At 47.9% G+C, this 21,425-nt stretch overlaps 1 protein-coding gene across 4 annotated transcripts in view; it reads left to right on the top strand.

Moving 5' to 3' along the window:
- The first annotated feature begins 457 nt into the window (after window positions 1-457).
- Window positions 458-21,425, top strand: part of SIN3A (SIN3 transcription regulator family member A) — a 58,779-nt gene continuing 37,811 nt past the window's right edge. The window contains exons 1-2 of one of the 4 annotated variants that reach the window (XM_084642153.1): window positions 458-502; window positions 21,119-21,340. In XM_084642153.1, the coding sequence (XP_084498279.1) occupies window positions 21,152-21,340 (189 nt within the window). In that variant the 5' untranslated portion in view covers window positions 458-502; window positions 21,119-21,151. Of the gene's footprint in view, window positions 503-6,706; window positions 7,042-21,115; window positions 21,341-21,425 lie in introns of those variants that run through there. The other 3 variants (XM_084642154.1, XM_084642152.1, XM_084642151.1) reach the window with 3 other exon arrangements.

Raw genomic sequence — 21,425 nt, 5'->3', positions numbered from 1 at the left:
TATTATTATTAGAAAAGAATCACTTACTGTGCTGCTGCTGTGTTCCCTGCTCTGGAGTGGGGCTGCCAAGGGGGGCGTCTTAGCACAACCGCACCGCACCGCTCCCATGGCCCTAGGACTGGCGCTGTGGCGTTCAGCACAACTTTGCTTTTGTGATCCTAACACTGTAACAGGTAGGTTCAGAAAGTGCTTCAAGCGCAGCTAGACAGATGGAAACCGGAGTTAATGCAAGCTCCAGTGTGTGAACGCTCACTTCAGTCCCCGACGTGCAGGCGTGAGTTTGATGTACATAAATGGCCGATCAGCAGCCTAACTCCACTTTCGCACAAAGCCCTGCCCTGCGTGTTTTGGGGAAGAGGGGAGGGCGTGTCCAGGGTTGCAGGTTTGGATCCAGCCTTCCCCCCCCTGATGGGTGGGATTGAAGTGACGAGTTTCAGCTAGAGGCCAATCCCGTTTGGGGGGAGTTCCCATCCATTCAGGACTCCTCGCCTGGGCTTTGAGGGTATGTAACAGCTGCTTTCAATTTAGTCCCCAAAATATTGGGCGTTTTTTGGGGGTGTGTGTTAAGATCACCCGGCTCAAATCGGGCCAGAACCAGAGGAGAGAAAGGGGGTGGTAGGTGGAGCTGTTGGTAATCAGGGTGGGAGAGGGACTGAGCACTCGGATCCGTTGAGGAAGAGGGGAGAAATTAAAAACAGTTTTTCCCTGGGTTTTGCTTTACCCTCGCTCTCCCTCCCCCTCCCTTCACGGAGATCCGAGGAAGAGCAAGCGTTTGGCCGGGTGGTATGCGTGCTGGTGGTGTTTGTTTAACATCGCGCTGGGATCCATGCAGTTTGGAGGAAAGGAGGAGGAGGAGGAACAGGGACACTTCACTTCCCCCGCCCCTTATTTTGCTTGGCATAAACAAAGCTGCGCTGCGGGTCAAGGTCCCGAGAGAAGGTTTAGGAGTTTGTTGAGTAGATTTTTGGGGTGCGGGGGTGGCTTTTGCAGCACGGCTCGGTGCAGGGCTTTGCAGGCGCTGCCAGAGCGTGGATCTAGTTTACAAATCCCAAGGCCGGATGTACTCGCAGAGAGGGCGGAATCGGAACCCGCAGATTTGTGCTTCTTTACGTGAAAACTTGTTGGGGGAGGCGTGTGAACAGATCTGCCAAGAGGCAGCTGCCGGCAGGGGGGCCTGGGCTGCAGCTCCAGTTTCTCTCTCGCTGAACCGGCAGCTGTGTGATTGTTATTTTTAAATTCACACCAAAACAATCCTCGCCGGAGCCCCGCTGAATGGAGTGGGGCCTCTAGCAGCCGCCGTGGCGTTCCATTGCCGAACGCAAAGTAGCCAGACACCGGATGAACGTTCCAGCGCCGAACCCCTGTTCACGCGCGAACGTTCCGTTACCGAACGCTTGCTACCTGCAGTGCACTGAGCCTACTTTGCGACCCAAACCGAAGCAGCCGCCTTCCTCCTGGTCTCGATCCATCGAGCTCTCATCTCCCAGCTGACTGAACCTGATTCCCTTTGCAAACATGGAGTTGCATCTCTAGTCTCCACCCCGCCTCCTATGCCGGTGGGAGGGAAAGATGGACAGCTCCGGGGTTGGGCTACCCCCGCAGGCCCCTTTTCTCCCGCAAGCCGGTGGTCCTTGCCGCTTTTTTGCAGAGCGGCTCAAAATAGTTTAAAGAAGCAAAGGAACTGTGAAGGTCGGGGATGGGGGGGGGTCAAGTTGGTATGGTTCTGACCTGGGGAAAGGAAACACTGCAGAGGGGGCGTCTATCAGAGAGACAGGGACGAGGATTTAGGGTGTTGGACTGATCTGCATGGAGTTAGCTACCGTGGCGGGCTGGCCCTCTCCATGCTGGTCTCGCGGCCCGAGAGACGAAAGGGGCTTCCTTGCGCTCGTTATAGCGCTAGCAAAGTGAGGCCGCCAGCAAGGCTGGGTTTTGGGGCGGACTCTGGAGGGGGCGGGAACAGCAGGCTGGAAAGCAAAGGAGGGTTCACGTTCCAATTTACAAGGCGTGGATGGTGAGGGCGGAGGGGATTCTGCCTCTTCTCTCTTTCCAGCCTAGAGGAGACCCCACTGAGAGAATCCACTCCAGAATCCTGCCAGTCTGAGTCGCTTTCCCCCTTTTGTGCTGGAGGAACGCTGCTATTTGCAACCTCAGCTATGCAAGCAGCGTAGCGTGCCCGTACTGCATGAGACTGATAGAGTGAATACGCAGTACACACACTCACAGTCCTTCCCCCGCCCCCTTCCTCCCTATGTAGTCATAGGGCGGGATTAGCCCTTCTCCTTGGGTAGAAGAATTAGCCCCACCCCTTCTGCTTTATTGGCTAGGGTTCCCAAATCGCCCCGCCTGTCAGAAGACCTGGCTGTTTTTCAGGTTGGTCTCCCGCCCCAAATGGTAAAGGACTGCCTAATTCCATCAGGAAGAGGGAAGTTTTCCTCTCCTTGGAGCTGATTGGTAGAAATGAAAGCATTGGCCCGCCCCCTTCTGCCTCCAAGGGAGGGAGAATGGGGGAGGGGGAGAAGGCAGGTCTGGTGTCTTCCCCCATCCTCCCCCCCACGTGTAATAGATCCGCCCCACGTGGGGCGCAGCCATCCCGGAAGTGAAGCTGCGCAGTCAATGCTAGGAGGGACTTAGGGACAAAAGGATTCGCCCAGAGATCAGTCAGATCTGCCCGGCAAAGAAATAGGGAGAGGCAATCCCCCCTCTGCCGACAAGCCCTCCTGCTGGGGCGGGGGACCACCTGCCAAGGTGCCTCTTTCCTAATAAAATCCCCCCCTCCCCACCGGGCAAGGGCAGGGGTGGCTGCTTAGGATATTTTCGGAGGGAGCTCTCGCCCTCACCGCTGTGGATTCATAGGCCAGCCCCCTTTTCCTCTAGCTTCTGGGGGAGGAGAAGGCGGGAGAGTCACCCTAGCTGCGCTCTCTGGTCTTATATTGCTTGGCAGCAAAAGCACTCGGCGGCCCTGTTTCCTCCCCCGTGCCGCACGGGGTTTTTTTTTTGAGCGGGAGACAGCAGAAATCCAGCCTTGGTTTACTCTGGAGATCTAAGTGGGAGACTGCACGGAATCTGCCTGGCTGGATATCTGAAATACTACACATCATTCGCTTGCGGGTCTCCCCCCCCTCCCCCGATCTCCCTTCCCCTCCAATGCATAGTGCGCCCGTGAGGTGAAAACCTGAGATTAAGAGCAAGGAGCAACAAATCTCGAGCTTGGTTTGGGCGGGGGCGGGGGGGAAGAGGTTGGTAATGCGAGAACCTCCCCCACCTTTCCCCAATTTCTTTTCGTTCTTTCCAAGTCCCGTCTGGCGCCAGAACGTTTGGACTGCCTCGTGGAGGCAGAGTTTTTTTTTCTTTTCCCCTTCTCTGAGATCTATCCTGAAGGTAAAGAGTGTGGCCCAAAGTTTTTGGCACACCCGCCCCAGCCCTCCTTGAGCCAGCGTATGGGAAAGGGGATGGCTTTCACCATCTCGGTGCCTTGACCGAGTACCAGCTCCTCCCTTGCTGTGATTCCCCCCAGTCCCTGGATAAATGAGCCTCTGTCACAAGCAGACTTTTGCTGGGTTGATTTCAGTTTAGGGGGCTATAAAGCTCTTTGGATGTGGATCGTACAATGTATCTGCCCACTGGTTAGCTACAAATCTTGTACTATGTAGTCCACGAGGAGCGCAGAGAGAGGGAGCTCTGCGTGCGTGTTGTTTGTCTTTACTACCTTGTACTTCTATGTCCTGAAACGTGGAAAGTGCGTGCAATCTGCAGTACAGCACGTGGATTTTCCCTTAAACCTTGTTTTACCCTAGTGCTGTCGTGCTTTGCTTTACAGTCGGGGTGGAGCCTTAACCTCTGGTATGCTTTCAGGGACAGAGTTAACACGTAGAAAAGAGGGTACCTGGTTACTCCGTGCACTAAGGGGGCGAGGCAAAAGAGGAAATCACCCCAGTTTTTAGGGACGAGTGAGTCGGTGGGACAGTCCAATGCAGAGAAATCGATTCCTTCCCTCCCTGCTTTTATTGGGCTCAGACTCATTGTAAAAAGATGTGAAGCGAAGCCTCTCCCATTCGCAGGGGCTGCTCTTTAGAAGGGAGCCTCATTGAAGTCTCTCTCTTAATTCAGAACTACAAGTTCAGTCATGTTGGAAGATATTTTAAAACTGAAGCCTGCACGTCTGCTCCAAAGCTACTGGGAGCTAGCTGGAGGCGTGTCTGGAGGAAGCTAAAGAGGGTTTAATAGTAGCTCTCACTGTTGGTATGTGTGTACATCATGCACTAAAGAGACCGTGTGAGCGAGGGGTGCTGGCACTTGAGGATTTCTGAACTGGCTGGGCGATGCATAACCTGCTCACCTTTTTATTTTAATTACAATCATGCTTCAAAATATGAATCAGAAAGTCGCTTGTTTGAAACTGCAGCAACAGGCAGCATCCTGCCACCCAGTACAATAATTAGCAGGGTTATAAGTGGAAGGTGAAGGACAATCTCCAAGTGATCCAGATATTGTCCCTTTTTACACCAGGGAAGAGAGAGGAGTTGTGTGGGCAACACCCAACAGAGGTATAGAACCAAATATTAAAAATAGTATCAGCCATATGCTTAAGACCTGTGTGCTACTTTGCCTTGACTGTCCCATGCCTATTACAGCAGGCTCTTCTAGACAGGGAGGTGTTAAGGTCTGTGTGTGTACTCTTAACTGTATCTGAGGTACAAAATATACTTCCAAATAAGGTTTCTGGACAGTTTTAAGGCTTGGAATAGAAAGTGTGTGTAATGGTATTGGCCTGCGGGAGGCAATAAGAATACAGGTTTCAGAGTAACAGCCCTGTTAGTCTGTATTCGCAAAAAGAAAAGGAGTACTTGTACTCACGAAAGCTCATGCTCAAATAAATTGGTTAGTCTCTAAGGTGCCACAAGTACTCCTTTTCTTTTTAATAAGAATACAGTTTTATTAGGGTACCACCAGAAGGTATCTTTCATTTGTTGTCTGCATGGTGACTGTTATTAAATGCCAAGAATTCACTGTGATTTACACTGCTAGTCAATTTGTTTTGACTATCCTCCTCTCCCTTGGAAGCATGGGGCTTGTATTGAATGGATACACTGTGTCACTGACTTCTGTAGTAAGGAAGAATTGAGGATGAGAATTGTACATGTTGCTGGCCTGGAGAAGCCTCTAAGGCAGTTGGTCAGTGCTCCCTCCACAAGTCAGCGGTAGTGGAAATACACAGAAACTCCTGTGTGGAATTAATAAAGCAAAGTCACTGTAGTGGCTAAAAGTAAGCTAAGACTTGGATTTCCAATGCAGTTATTTAGCGATGGGGTCATGCAACTTCAGGTAAAGAAATGCACACTTTATTTTTTGCTGTTGTTTGTTTGCCTTCTGGGCCTGTCTGTCCTTTGAGACAAACTTAATGCTTCCTCGCAGAAACTTTGGGGGAAAAGCTTTCAGACTAGAGGGAAAATGACATCTGTTTAATCCTATGACAGCTTTTTCTTCCACATGAGTGTAAAAACATACCTGAACTTTATATTGGAATACAAATCTACCTTCCCTATCTGCTTCAGTTTGGAGTAGCTCTGATCCAAAATGTGCTCAAGTTGCTCAGTAGGTGACCTGCAGTTCCTTGAGGCTGGATTCCAAATCCAGTGTTGTGGTTTAATGCGACCACCACGACCACCACGTACAGCTTTGGTGTTGTCTCAAAAGGTGTTCTTAAATAGTGCCTGTTTTGTTGTATGGTTTCACTTGTTACCTCCTGTAAAGTTGCTGCAAGTTTCAAACTGGGTTGATAGGAGTAAAAGGAAACTAATTACCTTGCTTCCTAGCGGGCAGTATGCACGAGGTTTCATCCCAGTTTAAATTGTATGCAAGCGGATGAATCTCACAGATAATCTGGAAACTGGGTAGCATGATTGACCTCATGCAACTTGTTGCATTCATGCATTACTATTGCGAGTGCATAGCTGCTTAAGTTTGGTGCCTGCGTGTATTAAACTGGGCTACTGGCCGTGCGGCTGAATCTTGTTGCACCCATGCATGCATCGTGCGTTAGCGATACTGGGCGTACCGCCGTTGCATCTTGTAGAGTTGGACAGAATTGGCGCCCGTGCTGCTGCAGCTTGTTGCACCCGTGCATTGTACAGTGTTAGTGCACGTGCTGGGGCAACACTCTGAAGCAACATGGGTGCAGATACACGGCTTGCAGTGCGCCCAATGCACTAGCTGCTGCCCCCGGGATTGTGGGCGGATTTGTAGGGGCACGAATCTGGATCCACTTGCAGATGTAAACATTCCACAAAAGAGCTCCCCAGAGAGGGGGCGGAGCTTCCTAGTGGCCGGGGGCGGAGCCTGAGATAGGGGGAGTCTAGGTTTGACCGATGTGCACCTATTCCAATCGTTGACCGGTTCCTGTAGGCGGCATTCAATGAGAGAGGAATGGAGGCGGGACTAGGCGGGGCTTGTTTCCTATACGGACATTTTTCCTCGGTCCCCCCCTTCACATCCCCTTCCTGGGGGTTGTGTCCAATAGGGGCGGGGGATGGGGGTGGGCACTGCGCTGTGATTGGGAGAAGCGGTGAGTGGCAGGCTACGTACCCAATGGAAGCGCGGGGGTCTCCCCCCGGGCCGGGGAGGGGCGGGATTTCCCGGGGAACAGAGAAGCGGCCAGCGCTCGGCGGCCGCCGCCGAGAGACGGTTACTCCATTTTACCCCCCCTTCACCGGGGCCGACCATCCCTCGTATCTGTCCAGGCCCAGCCGCCCCTCACCCCCTCCACTGCCCGAACCGAGCAGCCGCCGCCCCCGCCCGGAGGAGGAGGGGCCCGGGGACCCCCCACCCCGCCCGGAGCAGCCGCCGGGGCCGGGGAGCCCTCCCACAGCGCGACACCGCCAGGGACCGTCCCTCTCGAGTAGCCGCCGGAGCCGGGGGGGAGCTGCCGCCGCCGACCCCGCCAGCAGCAGGAGGAGGGGCCCGAGGGCCACCCCCGCGTGAGGAGAAGGGGCCCGGAGAGCCACCGGCGGGGCGCGATCCCCCTGGGCGCAAGGGGGCTTTGAGGTGAGCGCCGAGGGGTCGGGCGGTGTGACAGTCCCGCCGGGCGCCGCGGGGGGCGGGTCGCTCCTGTCCCTTCTCGCTCTCCGTATGGGGCGGGGACTCGCGCCGGTGGCCCGCGCGCTTCGGGCGCCACCGGGGGAGGGGAGCGAGAGCAGCCTCCCACGCTGCGTCTCCCCGGGGGTTCCCTGCCCCGGCGAGCGGGCGGTTCCGCGCAGCGGTCCCCCGCGTGCGCCGGACACAGGCGCCCCCCACCCCCCGGTGCAGAACGTACACGGAGCCCCCTCCCCCGGCGAGCGTAGCGGACAAGTAGCCGCTCCCACTCTCCGTCCCGGTCGGGTTGTTTTCCCGGGCTCTGGATTAGCGAAGATGAGCTTCCCGAACCCTTTCCTCCGCTTCGGATCACTCACATTGCACATGCAGCCGCCCCCTTGCCCCGGGAGTCGGTGCAGCGGACACGGGCCCGCCTCCCTTCCCGCGACAAACTCCCTTCCCCTAAGAACCGAGTGCACGGAGTATAAGCCGTACTTGGATAGCCCGCGGGCTGCATCGCACTCAGCCCGCCCCCGTCGTGCCCCTACCGGAGTCCACCCCCCGGAATCCCTCGGTACCGAGTACATTGCACACGGGCCCCGCCCCCGTCCCTGGGACACCCTCTTCCTCTCAGTACTGGATGCGTTCCACGCAGGCTCCTCCCTCTCCCCATCTCTGCTCTCACCCCGGTGCCGGGAGGGTGGCACCCAGCCTCCTCCCCCGCGCCCGTCAGTCAGTGCTGGCATTGCACACAGGCTCCGCCTCTGGGGACGTCGCCTTCCCCGGTACACTGCACGCTGCTAGCTCCTCCCACTCCTCTTCTCCGTCCGTGCAGGTCTTGGGTGGATTGCACACAGCCGCCTCCTCCCCTGTACTCTTCCCTTATGGGGGCTTTGCATTTCGGCTCCTACCCCGCTTCGATCCCTTACCGGAGACCCGCGGTGAGCGGGTCCATTTCACACAGCACCCTTATTGGGGACCCGCACCCTGTGGTCACTCAGCCTCGGCTAGTTACACGGAGCAGTATTGCACTCGTCTGGCGGTTCTCCCCGGTTGTATCCCAAACGCTCTGGGGTAGCCGACTGGATTTGATCCGTGCAGCGATGTTCAGAGGTCTCCTTCCTTAACTCTTAGCAGGGTGGGGGAAACTGGACGCTAAGCACTAGGTAACTGGCTGGCGGAAGGAAGCTCTGTCAGCAAAGGCCAGTGGCTTGGGGACAGCCTGTCTTCCACGTGCCTGTGATGTGTATCTGGAGGGTGTCCAGAACACATCCATACCTCCAGCCGAGTTAGAGCTGTGTTGTCCACTGGAGCTCCTGCAGGCTCACTCCAGTTATTTAAGAGCATGGGGTGAAGTGGGGGCTTCGGTGTGTGGGGGGGTGTTTTGCATTTTGGGGAGAGAGGCAAAAGACTCTCCAGTGGTCCTTTGTACTTCAAAGTACCCGATCACAGGGAAAGGGCAGCCAGTCACCTCCCATAGTATAGTATGGCTGGAGCTTCTGCATTAATCATCAGCCTCTTGTGCTTGTGTAGTCTGTCCTCAAATGCTCCATGTATGTGCAGAGCCAGCTAGGAGATAATTGGGCTGAGTGAGCATGCTGAACAGCAGAAGATGGGCATAGTTACTACAGAATATTCCTGGGTCGTTGTAAAATATCCAGTGTGTAATACTTTAGTCTGGAGAATTTAAATCTCTTGTTAATGATGTACGTTTCTATGGTAATCAGAAACCTCAGGTTTTTACAGATTAAAAAAAATACAGGCTGCCTTTTAGTACTTTACTCTCACTTGATTCCTCATTGTACACTTCATATTGTTTACAAATACTCAGGAAGAGGGAGCTAAATAAAACATGTTTGAGGTGTGGAAATAAACTGAACTGAGTTGTGTTAGTGTGGATGAGCAGCTGAAAATGATTACATCAGTGGGGTTTCTGCAGATTTTCATAGAACTTAACTAAAATCTTCAGATTTATTCCTTCAACCCACCTCATTCATCACCATATTAATAGTGTAAAGTAGGGGTAGTCAATTATTTTTTTGTCAAGGTCCAGACTCCAGAGAAAATAATAAAAAGATTTTGGGATCTGTTAAAAAGCACCTGGTGGTCTGGATTTGGCTTGCAGTCCACCTATTTATTACCCCTAGTGTGTAGTAACTGTTTAGAGTATTTCCTGTAGAAAGTATTATTTTAAAATATAAAAACAATATTTTACATTTACCACAGTTCCTAACAAATATACATGGTTAGGTGCCTGTGTTTCTTGTTCTGCTGCTACTTTTTGGTTTTGGACGCAGCATCACTTATGAGTAACTGGCCTATTCTGCTTTCACTCTTTAAACCCACTCTGAAGGGACATGTAGATTTATTAGAATTTCCAGATTTCTTTTGAAAGAACTCCTATCAAAGGACTGTTGCAGTTTCTAGATAGAAATACTGCAAAGCTACGCATAAGAACCCTGCACGGAACAACACAGAGGCATGTAGGAGTCTGAGAATTACTCTTAGAGTATTCTGCTACTAACATTAATTTTTTAAATATTTTAATCAAGAACTGACATCCTTCTCTACATGTATGCTCCTCACAATCTTTAAATTTATCAGTGGCCTGCACTGAGTGTATCAGTTTCAGTATCTTTGGGTTTTTTTTTTTTTTTTTACCCCTTTGCTTACTGTACATCAATAGAAACTGCATTAGGGTTTTACCCGGGGTTGTAGGTAACTGGGAATGGTATTCTCATAAACTGTAGAAGCATTAATATATTTCGTATTTGTCTTGTCAAATGCCAGATTCCTTCCTTGAATCTGGGCCAATGAAACACAGAATACAAAGTGTTTTTTTATAGTATTGCCCATGTAGATATGACATCAGTACATGCACCAATATAAACTGGTATTTGCTTAAGATACATCTGCTGTATCAGAGCAAGATATGTTCTATTTGGACGACTGAAACTGTTTGTAAAACTGACAAATACTTGCTGTTTAAATGGAAGCTGCTTGAGTGACCAAATGTGTCATGAGGAATGTGTGAGCTTTTTGATTACCATTTTTTTCTGAAAAACTCTAATCCAGAACTAGTTTAGTCTAAGTATATTCAATGAGTGGGATTTATTTCATAGCGCTGTGTTAGGCACAGTACCAACTGGAAGGGGTTAAAAATTTAATATAAATATAGACTTACCTGTATTTAAATATAACGGTCAGGTATGATTTGTTTAGTGTCTGCTATAAGTGAACAAACTCATTTAAAAGAACACTATGTACAATGAAGCACCTTTGAATGAGTATCTAATTAAAGAATAGATGTCCAAGGTGGACTTGTGGTTGTGGTCTGTACTGCTGTGCCTGAGGCCCAGATTTGATTTGGGGACTCGTCTTCTCCTTACAAGTGTTTGAGTGAGTGATATGCATCAGGTATGCCCCTCAGCTCCTCACCCAGTCTTGCAGTGTGTCCTGGGTTCATGCCCCCAGCCTGCATGTCCTCAGCTCCCGCCCCAGAGGGCAGGGTTTCCCCAAATGCCTGCTCACTTGGGGGAGGGGCCCAGCGGGACAGAGAGAATCTGAGCCTTTCAGAGTGAAGAGGCCTCCTGGGATGCTAGCTCATATGAGGGGCAGGAAGAGGAGCCCAGGTCCCCCTAAAGGGGCAGATGCCCTCAGATGCTGGCATACGCATACCAGGGGAGAATGTGGGGCTGACAGGTTCACCACCCACCCACCTGAATGTCACCTCTTCCAGCATTGAGTAGTGGAGACCATTTGGGCCACAATCAGAGCCACAGTTTGATTCCCTAGGTCTGCTCAAAAAAAGTGGGTAGAATCTGTCAACCTTAAGAAATGCTTCCTCCTCTCCACCCCCAGGGTTCTATATCTTGAGAACTTCTTGCTTGGGTGACCCCAAATTTGCATCCTTTTGAGGCATACTAAATTTCAAAACAATATGAATAAGCATGTGGATTTTAGAGCATTTGAAGTCAGCGGAAGTGAGTTTTCAGCCTTAACTATAGCAGAGCTGGTTTTCTGCAAAAATAAAGGCTGCAGTATGGAGAGGGAAAAGGTGTGTGGTTAGCAAATGATTGTATCCCCAAGAGTGTGATTGGGATTCAGTGGACTCTGTGCAAGGGTTTAAAGAAACTTTCAATACACTAAAAGGTAAAGTGTAAAAGAAAACTGATGCAGTAAAATAGAAAACTATTAAATAATACTCTATTAATGAAAATGTTTTAGGAAACAGTACTATCTTAAGTGAGTGTCTAGTGATAAGATTTTAGTGTAACAAGATGCCAAAAAAATGTGGTTGAACTGAGGAATTGTCTGAAACTTGAAGTGGTATATAGGTAGCTCACCCATTAGTTGTATGCCATCTCAGTGCAAACCTGTGAATGCCAGATGTCCTCAGCAAGGATGATGGCACTTCAGACTCCATCTTAGCTTTCACAATGCAGGCTTTAGGATAAAGTGGCACTGGTAAGTCACCCCCCTTCTTCCCCCCCCTTCTACCATGGGTGGCTTTAATTGGCTCTTTTATGTGTAGTGTTGTTGATCTCATGGTTAAGGCACTGGGTTGGATCTCAAGAGATGGCAATTCAATTCCTGGCCCTGCCACAGACCTTCTGCATGACCTTGGGCAGGTCACTTAGTCTTTCAATTTTCAATACAAATGGGGATAAATATTCTCTAGTTAATGGGGCTGTTGTGAAGATAAATTTGTTGATAATTGTCGTGCACTCAGTGATGGAAGTGATTATACACACCTAGATGGCATCTGGATTCACTAACAATTAGACACATTTAATTTTGCTAGCTGGAAGGACTGTCCTGGCTGTCTCTAATCTCATGCTGCTTGGCACAGAGGTACAGATCTGACTTCCCAAACAACACTGGGTTTTGTTAAAATATTGGCTTTCAGTGAAATGGTGTGGAGACTATTGTCTACTGTTACCACTGGAGACAAGTATTGAAGAAATAAGAGTAATATTAGGGAAATTGAAATTGTTATTAAATGGTGGTAGAGCTATACATTTTCCAGTGTCTCTGCCTTGAACAGCATATGGACACAGTGCCGTTATAACAAAATACCACAGACGCTGAACTATGGAAAACTCAAGAAATACTAGGCTGACCGGAGTTCTTGAAGTCATGTATAAAGAGAAGAGAAATACAGGATGTTTTTCACACTGGATTACAACATGCAATAGATAGATCTCTTCAGGTTTACTTTGCCTGCTGTTGTGATGTGTCATTCATGGTCAGGCCAGTCAGGGAGCACTCAGTACAGGCCTTGTTGAACATGTAGGTCTTGGAATGAGAAATGTTGTGTTGAAATTGGCATACAAACCAGTTTAGTTTCCAGGATTTATAAATCGTTTTCTGTCTAGATTGCAGTTTTGGTCTTCTCCAGCATTGAAAGCTTTTATGGTTGTTAAAGCCAGAGCAGAAAATGTAGGCCTATATGTATTCCTCTGTCTGGATGGGGGTATGCTCTTGGTTGCACATTTGTATCTTTTTCCTCCCCATTGCTGCATTCTTAGGTATTCTGAGCACTAATGATGGAAGAAATGTTTTTGTAGAAATTGGACACCATGGAGGTGGGGAAATTTACTTCTTATGTGAAGTTTTGATTCACTTTGTGTTCTCACAAATTATTACTGTGTAATTTTCAGAGTTGGGGTCATCATTAACAGCTGCTGCTGTGACAATGTGTAAATTAATGCCTCACCACCACTTTTCTCATCCTCCCTTTTCAAGTCTGGGTTGAGGTGAGTGGGGTTTAAGATTATCCTAGCTGCATCTAGTCTGAGGCCTAGGTAAGATCCATAGCTGCATAATCAATGGGCTGCCAGCACTTCACCTTGCTGTCAATTCTCAACGTTTCAGGGAGTTCATTTAATGTCTTTTCAGTATCTATATTAGGTACTTATATGGTCCCCAGTTCCATAGTATCCGAGTGCCTCACAACCTTTAATATATATTCTAGCAACATCCCTGTGAGGTAGGTCAGTGCTGTTTTTCCCATTTTTCAAATGGAGAACTGAGGTACAGAGCAAATAACTAGCCCAAGGTCACATAGGAAGTCTGTGGCAGAGCAGGAAATTGAGTGCAGGTCTTCTGAGTCCCAAGCACTAGCTAAGATTTCTCATTTCCCTGCCCCACCCACCATTCTTTCCGTGGTCCAAATGAGAAGAAACCGTAAGTGTTTCAAGCTATTTTACTTTCTCAGGTAAAATCTATCCCTGTCTGACCCCCTCAGCTCTTCCCTCCCCAACTTTTCTGTCCCTTTTCTCCTCCTCCACCCTATTTTGCTTTCTTGCTTCCGCAATCCTTTTATTTCTGCTAACGTTTGAAATCCCCACACTTCCTTTCTTTTGTCTTTTGGATGTGTATGTATGTGTGTGTAGATTTCTACGGTCCACTTGTTGTCTATCCATATCAGGTCCTCTCCTCATTTTAAGACCCTTTTCTCTCCCTCCTCTCCCTTCATTAAAGCAGGTTTACCAACCTCATTCAGGCCAAGTCTATACTACACACTTCAGTATAACTGCATCACTCAGGGATGTGGATTTTTCACACCCCATAGTGACGTAGTTAACCCCCCAAGTTGACAGCGCTATTGTTGGTGGGAGAGCTGCTCCTGTCGACATAGCTACCACCTTTCATGGAGGTAGAGTTATTAAGCCAATGGGAGAGCTCTCTCACGTCAGCTTAGCGCTTTTGGTGAAGACTCTCTCTAGCGGTGGAGCTGCGCCAATGCAAGTTTGTAGTGTAGACCTGCCCTCAGTTAGACTCTGGACAGAACTGCACTAACATTTAAAAAACAAAGTAATAATAGAAGGATCAGCGTTGTACATATTATAGTTATAAACCTGTATAAAACCTTTTAGGAACATATGTTAAAACTTCAGACAGCTTGTGAAAAGATGTCTGCAGCATGCAATTTGAATTAGGACATGAGGGTCACCGGATACATCACTCTGTATTAAACTGTTCCTTGTTATGCTTTTTCTGAGAAATCCTGGAATTTGGGGATATATTGAGCTCTCCCATTTGTTTAAAAAATAAGAGTCTAGGGATACATGTTCAGTATGTGACTACACAGTTGGCATAGCCTTTCTCAGAAATCTCTCACATCTTTGGGGATTGAGATCTTCTTTCTCTGTGATCGCTGTTCCATGATTAGTTCTTGAAAAAGGAACTCATCTGCTAAAAGATTCCTAGTCCTGACAGGTGTTGAGATAGAAGACCTTTAAAAATTACATTATTCTTATTACCATATTGCTCTTTTTCCATTTTGTGTTTAACAACTTATCTCAAATCTGTAGAGCTGGAAACCAGTTCGGGGTGGGCAAACTTTTTGGGCCGAGGGCCACATCTGGGTGGGAAAATTATATGCAGGGTTGGGGTGCAGGAGGGAGTGCAGGGTGTGGGAGGGAGTACGGTGTGCAGGAATGGGCTCAGGGCAAGGGATTGGGGCAGAGGAGGGGTGCGGGGTGTACGAGGGGGCTCAGGGAATGGGGTTGGGGTGAAGGAGGGGGCTCAGGGCAGGGGTGCAGGAGGGGTGTGGAGTGCTGGAGGGAGCTCAGGCCAGGGGGTTGGGGAACAGGAGAGGTGCAGGGTGCAGCAGGGGGCTCAGGGCAGAGAGTTGGGGTGCAGGAGGGGTGCGAGTGCGGGCAGGGGGCTTAGGGCAGGGAGGTGGGGGGTGGGGTGCAGGAGGGGTTCGGGCTCCGGCCCAGCACCGCTTACCTAAAGCGGCTCTGGGGTGGCAACGGCACCCCCCTTTTCCCTCTTAGGAGCTGCAGGGATGTGGTGCCGGCCACTTCTGAGAGCGGCGCGGGTCCTGCGGCACCACGGGGGGGCAATCTTGCGGGTTGAATCCAAAACCCTGAGGGGCTGGATCTGGCCCGTGGGCCGTAGTTTGCCAACCCCTGGTTTAGATCATCTAAAAGCTTGGAATGACCAATATTAGTTTCTACCCGAAAGCAGGTGCTTGAGTAAATGCTATGTTCTGGATGTAGAATCCAGACACAATCTGGGTTAATCTATTTCTTTGTCCTTTTAGTCTACAGTAGAGGCTTAGTGTTAGATAAAAGCCTTTTTTGTACATTGGAAATATAAATAAAAATAACATGGTATTTATGTTTTAGCATTGTCGTTCATCTTCAAGTCCTTGATACTCACTCTAGGTACTTAAATGGGTCACAGTCATTACACATGTATCCTCAAAACAAGATGTGAGCTTTCCCCTTTCACAAGGACATGGAGAGAAATCAGGTGCCAGAACAGCCCTCCCCAAGGCAGATGCATATATTTTACAGGTTGTCTAAAAGATAGCACAATTGCTGGGATTTTTGCCCCATTATTGACTCTGCAGTCATATCTTCAACTAAGAATTGTACCTGCCCTGTGGAGGGGCCAGTGGCTTTGAAGTACCCTGTGACTGAAATTTGGAAATTTACAAATTCCTCAGTGATGCCTCCCTGGTCTTGGTCACACAATCTTCTTTCCGTCTTTACCAGTCACTTTATGGATGGGAGAGCCTTCTAGTAATGCTCTTGGAGAGGAGGAATTTGCAACAAAGCAGGAGCTCATTGCATCTGCCTTTTAATGGGGAAAAGTTATTTGGGGAAGCACTAGATCAAGCCTTCAGGGTCTCAGTGATGAAAATAAAGTCATTCCAGAGCCCAAGAGACCATATTTGTCCTCTCAGAATAGAGACTGGTTGGCATAATGAAGATCTCCACCCAGGCCTTGGTATAGGCCAGCATTCCAGAAATTGTACCTGACCAGAGCCCCTTGAGCCTGCCCCTGTCCCTCTCCCCCTGAAGCAGACTTCAGCAGAATAGAGGATCACTGAGTGCTCTCTGATTTCTGCATATTACTCTGTGGACTTTTGTACCTTTCTGCAATGTTACAGGTTTTTCCCCTGGCCATTGGCTCAGTCTCCACAAAGAGTATAATGGTGGTTGAGCCACAGAGGAAACGTCATATTCTTCCATATCTGGCTGGCTGGCTCATGAAAGTCTTCACTCTGGTAGGTACAAGAGAAGCTGTCCAGGAATCAGCAACTCTCTTGATGTGGCTGGGATTTATGATCAGATACAAAAAAGCAAAACCTGATCCCATGTCATCAGCTGAGTTAGTATGGTGGTAGGAATGGGTCTTCCATCAGAGAAGAGAGTACAAACGGCAAGACAACTTAGCAGAGCAGATCAGAGCATCCTCCAGCATCTGAGCCAAGAAGATGTCTTCCTTAATTGATCTAGCCCTGTAGGTCAGGAAGCATTTTGGTTCACAAGCTGCTCTCACAGTGGTGAACAAAGGAATGGGGTGGGGATTACATGTGAGGATTCAGAGTCTCTTCAAGCTCAGGCTGTCCCTGCAGTTGTGGGAGAGATGTAACTAAACTCAAAGTTGGAGGTCACTTCAAGGACCTATGATTTGGGGTAAGGACTGATGCCAGCCTCAAGGTTTGGGGAACCACCCTGCAGTCCCATTCATCCCACATGGGAGAGATCTCTGCATGTGAACTGGCTGGAGCTTAGAGCAGTCAGAGTAGTGTGTGCTGGTCTCCAAGGACCAGAGACAGGAGTAAGCAGTGTTGCCTGGATTGCCAGCAAGCAAGGTGGTGCTAGGAGTGGAAAGTTATTCTTATAGGGCAGAACACAATTTGTTGCTCACTAAAGAGGTCCATGTGGCATGGTCCCTCAACATTTAGTCTGAGCTGCCAGAAATTCCATCTGAGGGATTGGTTGCTTAGGACAGGGTTTTTTCCATCTAGTCTGCATTCTCCAAAGACCTATACAAAGGGAAATCCTTTTTATGGATTCCATAGGGGCTAGAAAAGATGACAGAGCCTCTAGGTCTTTAATGCACTTGAATAATCATTTTTCTATTAAGGAAACTTTAGTTTGCAGATGGGTTCCCTTGCTCTCCACCTCCCCCCTTGAGTAAAGGTTTATTTCATGGGGCATAGTCACTTCTTGGGCCAAGAGGAAATCTGTGGATGAGCTCTGACAAGCAGCAATCTGAAGTTCGGTCCACATGCTCATTGACCATTACAGAGTGAAGGTCAGTGCATCTGTGGACCTGGCCTTTGGGTGTAGTTCTAGGAGCTGCTCTCAGACATGAGGTATTGTAATCTCCCAGGTAGTGAGCATGCATGATATATCCCAATCCAAAATATCGGACCTTCCATCATAGAAATGAGGCTTTTGGTATTCTCTTGTAAACTCACTTTCTGCCCAGGAGTACCCACCAGTCTGGAAGCCCAGCCTAGTGTGAGTTCTAATTGGGTTATTGTCAGTTTTCATACTTGGTTATATTAGCATTAGATGATGAGTAAGCATTCGGCTAGAGAGCTGAGGCAGCTACAGTGCTTGCAGGGGAATGGAGGTGCCAAAGCTTCACCTCTGCTACCTATCACTAAGAGAGTGAGGAGGAGAAGCCCTTTCCAGGTTTGGACGGACTGCTCACCCAGTAAGTGAATGTACAAGAGAAGGATAAAATTTGCCTACATACCGTGCCACTCAATTTTTGTTTACTCTGGTGTGCAAGGCAGTTGTCCAGCTTATAGCATGTAACCTCTGTGTGTAATTTGTGCAAAAATGGCCTTGGATCTTTAGTAAAAATTAAGAGCAAACAGGGCCTGGTTTTAAGTTTACATCCAACGTATCCACATACAGTATCCTGTGTGGAACTTCATTGTCTGCCTTGGGAAGCTAAAGGGTTGAGTTGACCCTGTAAGCATTTTGACCAGGCAGTCTAGGAATTCCAGACTTGAGGGTTAGACGATTAAGCCAACCTTCCCAGCAGATGACTTGTAGCAGATAACTCATCCTTGCACCTCTGCAAGACTGTAGTAAATCTATAATCTGAGATCTTCTGTTGCTCCTTGGAAGAAAAGGCTGACCTTGTAGTCCCAGGTGGAATTGTAATCATCATAACAGGTAAGTGTGCAAGACTCTTTTAGCAGTTATTTGACCTTTACACAGCCTTTTAGGCAGCTCAGCATCTACTTTAAACCTTGACTAGCCCAGGAAAAGTGTTTCTTTGGGCGAAGACACGCAAACAGCAGAGCTTTGTTAGACATGCACATTATATTAGATGGTCTCTGCAACTGTATCTTTCACTTCAGTGTTTCTGTATTCTGGAATTATACCCCTGTGCAGGTTATACATTAGGCCTATTATAGCTGGATCACTTTCTGCTTGGCTGCAAACTGTGAATTTGGATTGAAAAGTTTCATGCCCAGTTTGTTGGGGAGAAGTGGGAGGAGAGAGAGCATTAACTTTGTAACTGCTGGAAATGCTTTTGTGATGATTGCATTACTGATGGTATGCTACTGCTCTGTTAAAAGGGTAAGGAGTGAACTAAGCCTAGAGAGACTAACAATATAAGAATGGGGAGGGGACAGAACAAAAATTAAGTGGACACATAGGGACTTACCTCTCAGCTGCTCCATATTCCTGAGCATGCATTGTAAGTGAGTGCTATCAAGGCTTTGCTTTGACTTGACTTAGGCCTGGTCTACGCTACAGCATTAGATTGACATCAGGCAGCTTACATCGACCTAACTCTGTAAGCATCCACACTAAAATGTAGCTCCTACCAATACAAGTTGCCCTGTATGTCAGCTGAATAACTCCACCTCCATGAGAGGCATAGCACTTAAGGTCAATATAGTTAGGGTGCCGCATTGTCTGTGTAGACACTGTATTACTTACTTTGCCTGTTGGCTGTCAGCCCAGTGCCGGGCTCACAGCTGGAGTCTCTGCCTCCCCACTGGGATGGGGACTCCAGCTGTCACTGTCCCACATGGTTAAGTCAGCAGAAGCTCCTGGTGAGGACGCACACCATCGACAGAAGGAGCAAGGTGTGGACGTGAACCATCATTTTAATTACTGTGGCAGCTATATGTTGACTTAACATGTCGACTTAATTTTGTAGGGTAGACATGCCCTTATTATCACAATGTTGATGTGAAATCCTAGATGGTGCTTCTATCAAAGGTGCATGGCCAAATTCTGCTGTTTTACTTGTTTAGATTCTAGCTGTGCTATCTGTAAAATATTTTTTTACAAAGCTAAAATGTTTCTAAACCCTAGGAGGGTAACAGTAAATGAAATCATGAGGCAGATGCTGGAGTCATTTGCAGAGACCAGTCCAAAAACAGCAGACAAAACCAGGAAAATCAACTCAGTTTCTCCTGGATTTTTGCCTTTCTGTTCTCCAGATGTCACTGTGGTCTGTTAGGCTCAGTACCCTATGAATTAGGTTTTAGTAATTTCCTCCTCCTCATTCCAGAGCTTATTGATCAGTATCAGAAGGCCCCCTCACAATAGATATGGTAGGTTCCTGATGGGAGATTCTTTTCTGAGAGATGGAGGAAGCTTCACAGTACAACTTCAACAACTAAAAAAGTGAGATCCTGCAAGAAGGGGAGAGAAAGAAGAACTAGTGAAGGAGAAAAGAGGCTCCAGGGAAAGCAGTAAGAAGTTACACAATTAGTCTTTCTTAAATACTAAGAAGCTACACATGGACTTTTGATACACAATTTGTTGTGCATTTACTTGTTATACCTACATATATTGATGATCACTGTTTGTCATCTGGTTGGCTAATTAAGCACTCAAACTGAAGAGTTAGTATAACTTCACAACTTAGAATGTTTTTGGAAGCTGATATTTGAAGTGAGGCATGAAGGTTGTTGGTTTACCGGTGTTTTTTGGGGGGGAGGCGTGAGCCCAGTTACATCTGCTGGGGGACTGCTTCTGTTAGCTTCCTTGCCAGCAGTGAATTGTGTTCATTAATTACACTGAAACTGACAAGGCTATATATTTGCTTTGGAAAGACCCAGGTGTATTCCAGACCGCAGAGAAAAAAGTTTCACTCTTTAGGATGTGGTGCTGGATTGGAGAGAGAGACTGAATGTGCTTGAACACTCTCAGTGGTTGTATGAAGAATAAGTAACTTCTCAGGAATGACATTAACTGTCATCACCTAGAAGGAAGCAGTTGTTGAATATCCTGGCTGGAAAGGAGAGGTCATGCAATTAAAGAGAAGAATTTACAGAATTTGAAGGGGTGGGAGGTCAGAAGAATGACACAAATTTAGAGTGAATTAGGGAATCGCTATTTGGGTTAGAGCAGGAGCATATGCCTTTTTGGATGTGTGTTGCAAGAAGATCTTGAGGGAGCTGCAGGTGGGTTGTTCATCGTTGTCTTCTGATGTATTGAGGAAACATTGGGGCCAATTTTTGACACTTAGCCCTGCTCCACTTTATGACACTGGTGATCTGCAATGACACTGGGGCTGGGTAAAACTTATTGGCGAGGAATGTGGAATCAAAACTAAATTTACTAGCAAGTCTGCAGTTTTTTCTTGTTCTGGATTTACTACTAACTTTATTTCAGCCTGTAAAATCTGAGAGAACCTCATCTTTTAACCCCTAAATTATTTAGAATTAAATTCCATACCCACTCCCAAAGCTTCTGGAAACCCCTTTCCACAGGGCAGGCTAACATCCTACCTGGGCTGTTGCCGCTGCAGGTTCACAGCTGACATACTATGAGTTTCACACTTTCAATGTAAGCACTTAAAAGGCCTTCAGCTGTCCACTGAAGATTCACCACCACAGTGAAAGAGCTACTTGGACTTCTGTTGCCAGAAACTCCTCAACCATCTCCAGTCTGTGTAGTATGCAAATGTGGCTTTGTTCAGAACCTACATATGTTAGCGATGTTCAAATTAGAAATGTACTTCGGTTTAGTTTGTTGAAGAAATTATCAACTTCTACTTTCAAACTGAATATTTGAGTTCTAAAACAGGCTAGTATTTAAAAAAAATGCAATTTTACTATTTCACCTGAAAAAATTAATTCTGATTCCAAACCCACGTCCCCCCTCAAAAAAATTATCCAAGAAATAATTAAGTTAAATGGATGCCCAGAAACCTGCCTTACCTATGCTATGCCTCATGTTGATGAGCTCAGCATTGTATTCATTGAGGGAGAATGATTAATCACTTCTGTTTATTAATTGAACTGTTTTAGCAGGTTTTGTAGAGCTTCCCTGAGCATGAGTTCAGAATGAAGCGACGATTGGATGAGCAGGAGTCACCGGTGTACGCGTCACAACAGAGACGTATCACCAGCAGCACAGAAGCTTTCCAACACCAGCACCGTGTGCTTGCTCCAGCACCTCCTGTATATGAGGCGGTTTCGGAGACCATGCAGTCTGCCACTGGAATTCAGTATTCTGTAACTCCCAGCTACCAGGTATGCCCGCTTGTTACTTAGTGTGAACAGCAATGACTGTACAATGCAAGATGCAGGTTTAATAATCTATGGTGGGGTTCTATAT

The sequence above is a fragment of the Lepidochelys olivacea genome, assembly GCF_965140295.1.
Source record: "Lepidochelys olivacea isolate rLepOli2 genome assembly, chromosome: 10".
Lineage (NCBI taxonomy): Eukaryota > Metazoa > Chordata > Testudines > Cheloniidae > Lepidochelys > Lepidochelys olivacea.
This window is presented reverse-complemented; position numbering and strand designations above follow the sequence as displayed.